The sequence below is a fragment of the Astyanax mexicanus genome, chromosome 17, assembly GCF_023375975.1.
Source record: "Astyanax mexicanus isolate ESR-SI-001 chromosome 17, AstMex3_surface, whole genome shotgun sequence".
Taxonomy (NCBI): Eukaryota; Metazoa; Chordata; class Actinopteri; order Characiformes; family Acestrorhamphidae; genus Astyanax; species Astyanax mexicanus.
Window position 1 is genome coordinate 25,907,966 of NC_064424.1, and position 6,980 is coordinate 25,914,945.

The following is a 6,980-nucleotide window of genomic DNA, read 5'->3' on the forward strand; positions in this document are numbered from 1 at the left end:
TGAGCTTGTGTAGCTTTCTCTGAAATGTATAATTTCACAGGTAAAACCTCTGTGTGGGACGGAATTATTGAGAAACTTTAAAAACTTTTTAATCCACCTTTAAACCACAGCGCTGTTAGTTACTCTTAAAGTGGACTGAAGTGAAGGAATGGTGAAGGCTGGTGAAGGAATCTCTCTCTCTCTCTCTCTCTCTCTCTCTCTCTCTCTCTCTCTCTCAGGTGCAGCAGGTGGAGCTGAACTGTGCTGTGGGCGGAGCTTCACTCTGAGACTCAGGAGGAGAACCTGACGGAGGAGAACCTGAGGAAGGAGAGCCGCAGATCGAGCGATGGCTGCGGATTTCACTCAGGACTCGGTGCTCCGCTTCCTCCTGAGCCGCGGCGGCACCGTGCGCAACACCGAACTCCTCGCGCACTTCACGAGCTTCCTCCGCGAGCAGGACGAGGGGACGCGCGCGCGCAACCGCGAGCAGTTTAAGCGCTTCGTGAACAGCGTGGCGGTGGTGAAGCAGGACGGCGGGGTTTCCTACATCGCGCTGAAGAAGAAGCACCGGCAGCGGCTCGAGAGCGTCGCGAAACCGCCACCCAAGAAGCACGAGGTGAGCGGAAAACCGGCGCCGAGCGGGACCCGGGGTGGAGGGGCGGAGGTTCGGACCCAGAGGTCCGCCGTGAAGACTGTTAACCAGCCGCCTCCCGCTCAGGTCCCAGCTGACGTCCTGCCTGTCGCAGGAATCCTGAACGACAACAACAACGATGTAGAAGCTGTGAACCTAGAGAAATGTGTGAGAAGCTCCTCAGCACAGTCCTGGGAGCCTATCAGAGAGAGGTCCAGCAGTGACGGTCCAGGATATACCTTCACCTCAGAGTCCAAGCGCTCAAGTGGGAGCGGCCAGAGCTTTGATCAGCCGTGGGATTTGAAAGGCCCTGTGGAAGCTGCACACAATGGTGTTTACCCTGCCAGATCTGGACAATTGAGAGAAGTGGACGGTTGCAGCCAAAAGTGGGAAGCGAGCGTGTCCCCTGTACTTGAGGAGCCATCTGAGGACACCCTGTCATGTGCTTGGCCTTTTCCTATCTCTTCTAGCTCCTGTGGACTGTCTCAGTCCCAGATTTCCACCTCAACCCCATGCCTATCTGACATCCCTGGAGTAGACCCCTCTTTGCAAGCTCCATATCTGCAGGGAGCTTTGAGCCAGAGCAACGACAGCTTCTTAACATCAAACCAGGGTGGTCCAGTCACAGGTTTCTACATTGAGGAAGCTTCAGATTATAGTTCAACAGGGTCAGTAACTCCAGTGAGCACTTCTGCGCACAATAGACGCAGCCTGCCATCACAGACCCTTCACCTGCCTTCCTCCACAGACTCCGACTGGCACAAAGGATACAGCTGGTCTAGTGATGATGGGCTAAATTATAGGGCCACCTCAGTAGAAAACAGAGATGCTCTCCATCATTTCCATGAAGCTGAGCTGCTGTTGAACCTCCATCGCCCAGAACGTCAGGTCACATCCTGGCACCACTCCACCGGACACCTTGCAGATGAGGAACCTTCAGCATCCCTTCCTCATTCAGTACCGGAGAATGGCGTCCGCCCAGGGCCAGTCGCTCGCAGACTTTCCCAACGTATGCGGAGTCGCATGTCCCGGAGTTTGGGCTCAGACCTGGACCAAGCGTTTCGGGAGGACAATGAGACATCACGAATCAAGCGCCTTCAACGGATCTCCTCTTTCCTCAATGTAAACCACCCCACCTCTGCCTCGGTCTCCTCGAGCCGGACGCACAGCACCCTTGATGGTCTGTCGTCAGCCGGCTCCACACACAGCCTGGCTCATGACTCCATCTCCTGCAGCACTCGGCAGTCCCAGGTTCCCCTGGAGTCGCGGGAGCATGAGTGGTTTGTAAAAGCAGCATCAGGCAGCTGGAACGTCATCTACTCCCTCTTTAGAGAGGATCCCAGTCTGCTCAACAAGCGGGACTTTGTTTCTGGATACACTGTCTTGCACTGGATTGCTAAGCACGGGGACCACCGGGTCCTGAACACGCTGTGGTACGGTGTAAACAAGATAGGGATGATGATGGATGTGGACGCCAGGAGTGCTTGTGGATACACACCACTGCACCTGGCTGCTATTCACAGCCAAAAGAACCTTTTGCGGCTCCTGGTGACCAAGTTCAAGGCCAACGTAGCCCTCAGGGACAACAGTGGCAAAAAGCCTTGGCAGTATCTGGAGAAAAGTGACGACTGGGAATTGATGGAACTGATGGGTGCACCCCGAAAGATGTTTGGGGTTGGTGCAGGGAGCCAGTGGTCAGTAGAGAAGACCCCAGTTTCACAGGTTGTACAGTCAGCAGCTACAGTAAAGAGACACTCGTCTCTTGCTGCCTTGTTCAAACACAAGTCTCAGCTCAGGGTCTCGGCCAATGCTGAGACGTTTCTGTAAGCAGGGGTCTTCTGTTTGCGGTGTAGAGGGAGCACGGTGGAGTCTGCTGCACTGAAGTGTAGACTTTTATTCTGCTAAGTGAAAATGGGTCTAAAAATGTTGGGGACACTATACTATGCAATGCTGTGGTCTGTAAAGACTGAACTTTGATGCCCAGCTATAATCGGGTACTGTTTTTAAGGTGGCACCTTCTTGTTTCTGGTTTATATTAAATCTAATATTGTAATGTCCTTACTTTGGGTTGATGGACACTAAATGTTAAACTATTCACGTTTTGTATCCAGTGTTGACCGCCTCGTGGCAGTGAGGCTGTATCTTGTTTATTCCACATGGTTTATTAAAATGTTGTGGGTGCTTCAGAAGTCACAAGTGTTTCTATTTAACTTGTTTAAGTCGCCACAGTTTACTCAGGCAAATGTCCTCTCCATTGAAAAGAGCTAATGTGAGTTGGTGTCTGAAAGTTGTGTAAATAGGAGTGATGGTTCTGCAGTCACGTTATGCTGATGCTCATCCTTATCATCATTCATATCATCACCTTTGCATTTTTCTTGTCCTCCAGCAGTGTTGTTAAATGTTTTCTTTGGGGTTCTGTTCATCTACTCCCTAAGTGTTTTTTTTTTGGTTTGACATCTGAGCAGAGAGAATTAGCTCTTTGACATTTTCAGCCTGGTACTGCCAGTTCTGCCTGAGCTTCTGAGCCAGAACCTCTCCACTCCCTTTCCTCTTGTTCCAGGAATGTTTGTTTAGTAACAAGAAGACCAGGTTGGCTCCATTTGGCCTTGTTCCAGTGGGGCAGAAAGTGATTTCTAAGTATTTGAAGTTGTCTCTGAGTGGGCATATCTAATTTTCACTTTAGTTAGAATGTATATTGTATCATTGAAAAAAACTTGTATCTCCATTATATTTGTTGACATAATGTGAATCTAGCAGTTGTTCTTTATATTGTAAAGATTTAATGACGACCTTTTACCTTTTCTTTTAAAGTTGTATTTTGGAGATACAAGGTTTTTATGCAACAATAACAATGTATAGCAAAGTTAATTTAACAGGGTTTAAATGATAATATATATTTTTATACTGCCATATAATATTGATTGGTATAATAAATTAAACTTTTCAGAATGTATTTGAAGTGAAATTTGTTTTTCCCGAAGAATAAGACATAAAACAATAAAAACATGTTTATCATTCTCAATTATATATAAAATTCTGGAAAAATTAAGAGACCACTTCAGTTTTTGAATCAGTTTCTATGATTTTGCTATTTATAGGTATATGTCCGAATAAAATGATCTTTTTATTTTTATTTTATTTTATTCTATAAACTATGTACAACATTCCTCCAAAGTTTCAATTAAAAATAGTGTCATATAGAGTATTTTATTTGCAGAAAATGAAAAAAAAAAAAAAGATATTCATAAAGTTTTAAGAGTTCAGAAATCAATATTTGATGGAATAACCCTGGTTTTTAATCACAGTTTTTATGCATTTTGGCAAAAACTCAAGCAGTTCAGCTTGGTTTGAGGGCTTGTGATCATCCATCTTCCTCTTGATTATATTCCAGAGGTTTTCAGTTTGGTAAAACTAAAGAAATTAAGTGGTCTCATTTTTTTCCAGAGCTGTATATACAAAGAACCTTTGTTTAGATAGTCTATGTGTGTAATTAAAACTGTAGCTACGTATGTATTCGAAAGTTTTGGCACCCTTGTTCAAATGGCACCATTTACTTATACGTCCTCTGTTTTAAATTTAATGTTTGTAGGGGTGAACTATATAAAGTAATGTACCTTTGCTTTTCCACACATATCATGTTTAATATTATAATATACTAAATCAAGGCAAGGCAAGTTTATTTATATAGCACCTTTCATACACAATGGTCATTCAAAGTGCTTTACAAATTAGAAAATGCAAAGAGAAGTCAAGTAAGTGAGCAATAGCTATACTTTAGAATGTGCAGATGTGTGTTTATAGACGATATATATTATTTACACAGTAAACAGCTTTAACACGGGTAATTTTACTGGACTGCCAAAACCTTCACTAAAACACTGAATATGAGCTAGATTTAAGCACTTTAGTCAGTACCACATTAGACCTGTCATCTGCTGTGTCCAAATGACCTTTTCTACGGATACAAGGTGCAGTAATACGCTCAGGCCAAAGAAGATCAGTGATTGAGATAAGAGCGTTCAGCAGTTTCAGTCTGTGGGGTTAATATTTAACCTTTGATCTGGTTGGTGGTAGATCTGAAAGGGAATGCAGGCAGAGGGACTTCAAATAAGAGATGGGCAATATAATTATTAAGTATTAGTTTTTCTGGAGGAATGCCAGCGTGCAGTCTTGTCCCAATTATGTAATAGGAGAGGCATGATGACTTGGAAAAAAGTTTACAAGTGCAATTGTTTTTTTAAACAAAAAAAAATATTTAAATACTTCTTAGATATTTTATTTTGTCTATTTGACCAGTTTGTAAAAAACCCAACAATACTAACACTTTGGGCTAAAAATAAATAAAGATGTAAAAAACTTTGTTTAGAGTCCACTGTGGTTGGTGATGCCTTCTACAACATATTCCTGGTACACATGTGATATCTCAGAAATGGAAAGTCCCAGCCACCTGGCACTCACTATCAGGCTTCACGCCCATAATTCACAACGTGTTGTTTTATTCTAAAACTACAGACAACATTTCTCCCAAATTCTAAAAAATAAAATAAAATAAAATGGCAAATTAAAGCATTTATTCGCAGAAAATGAGAAATGGCTGAAATAACAAAAAGATGCAGAGCTTTCAGACCTTAAACAATGCAAAGAAAGTAAGTTCATATTCATAAAGTTTTAAGAGTTCAGAAATGGAACTCTTGGTGGAATAACACTGGTTTTTAATCACAGTTTTCATGCATCTTAACATGTTCTCTTCTGCTAGTCTTACACACTGCTTTTGGATAACTTTATGCCACTTATGGTGCAAAAATTCAAGCAGTTCAATTTAGTTTAATGGGTTGTGATCATCCACCTTCCTCTTACTTATTTTCCAGAGGTTTTCAATTTGGGAAAATCAAAACTCATCATTTTTAATTGGTCTCATTTTTTTTTCTAGAGCTGTATTTGCTTGGTTTTGCACACATGAAAATGCTGAAATGTTTGAAAGAATGTCTACCAATTAAGAACATACAGAATAGAGTATATTTCTGTTAATGTTTAGATTATTTGTCAGTAATCATTGGCTTACTGTCTGTAGGCTGTATGGCCAGCCAGGCCTGAAACACAGAAACTTGTGGGAGTCGCCAAGGGTTGAGTCATACTGTAGCTGGAACAGTGAGGACGGATCTCCAGTGCTCTGAGGTCACAGTGAGAGTACAGCCCCTCTCCCTCTGCCTCTTTCTCTCTCTCTCTCTCTCTCTCTCTGAAACTGGTACAAGAGAATTAAAGCACTGTTTGTTGGAGTTCGTCCAACTCTGTCTTGTTTGCAGACACGCACTAGGCCTACGGCCTTCAGGCTGGACTGCTATTATCCACACAGTCAAAAACAAAGCAGTCATCCTGCTGCACTTAAAATAATAGAAATTACTTTAATTTCTATATGTTTATTTATTTAATTTGTACAGCTTTTCAGCTTCCCTGCTTCCTTGCTTCTCTCTTTATCAACAAAAACATCTCAGAGTTGAGCGGGAAGTATTTGCATACCTGTTAGAACTTGCTATAGGCGTGTTTCAGCACAGCCTGTTTGCTGGTTAGCAGTTCAGTTGTTTTCCCTGAATGTTTAATGTAGTTCTGTAACAGCTCAGAGGAATGCAGCTTCGGCTTGCTTCAGAAGGGCTTCCCTTTACCCATGATAAATCCCAATAACAAGCTATGAATCAGAGCCTGATTTATCTAGCTAAGGTCCTGGTTCACACTACATTATGATTTTAGTCTACTGTTTTTTGGGATCACTGACAAAAACCTCAGATTAGAGGCAAATTTCTGTTAGTATAGTTCTGTCTTAATGTAAAAGACACAATGTGACCTTGATCACCTAGTTATTAGCGATGCCGTGCAAGCCTCCGACAAATATCGAGCAGGTTTGATATCTGAACCTGTCGGCAACTGCTACAACCAATGAGAGCACAAGATATATATTATTAATATTTAGTGAGTTAAATTACTGCAGAAAGTAATTTAAGTGTCTGGCTGTAAGTGTTACTGTAAGAAGCTACTGTACTCTATATTTTCCATTGAAATGTATTATACTGTAAAGTAAGTAAGTACAGATTTTAGTTGTTTTAAATTATTTTAACCAATCAAACTGTCAAAAAAAACTTTGGGCCTGGGCCTGGGGGATTGGAGGCTGAGACCTTAATGCTACCTTTCTGAAATTAGTTTTTGCAGGCTGAGATGTCTGCTTACCTGGCATCTATTTTGGACCAAAAATATGTGTTTTCTTAAAAAAAAAAAAAAAAAAAAATTGTAATTTGTAATCTCGTAATTTGGGATACTGTGATCTTGTAAAAAAATCCTGATAAAAAAAGACATAGTGCATAGTGTGAAGACTATAACA

The 6,980-nt window shown here is 42.0% G+C and overlaps 1 protein-coding gene across 1 annotated transcript; it reads left to right on the forward strand.

The window, feature by feature from the left end:
• The first annotated feature begins 302 nt into the window (after positions 1–302).
• Positions 303–2,799, forward strand: LOC103039733 (ankyrin repeat domain-containing protein SOWAHB). Its single transcript, XM_007233965.4, has one exon. The coding sequence runs from the start codon at positions 326–328 to the stop codon at positions 2,435–2,437; it is 2,112 nt and encodes a 703-aa protein (XP_007234027.2). The 5' UTR covers positions 303–325; the 3' UTR covers positions 2,438–2,799.
• The last annotated feature ends 4,181 nt before the right edge of the window (positions 2,800–6,980 follow it).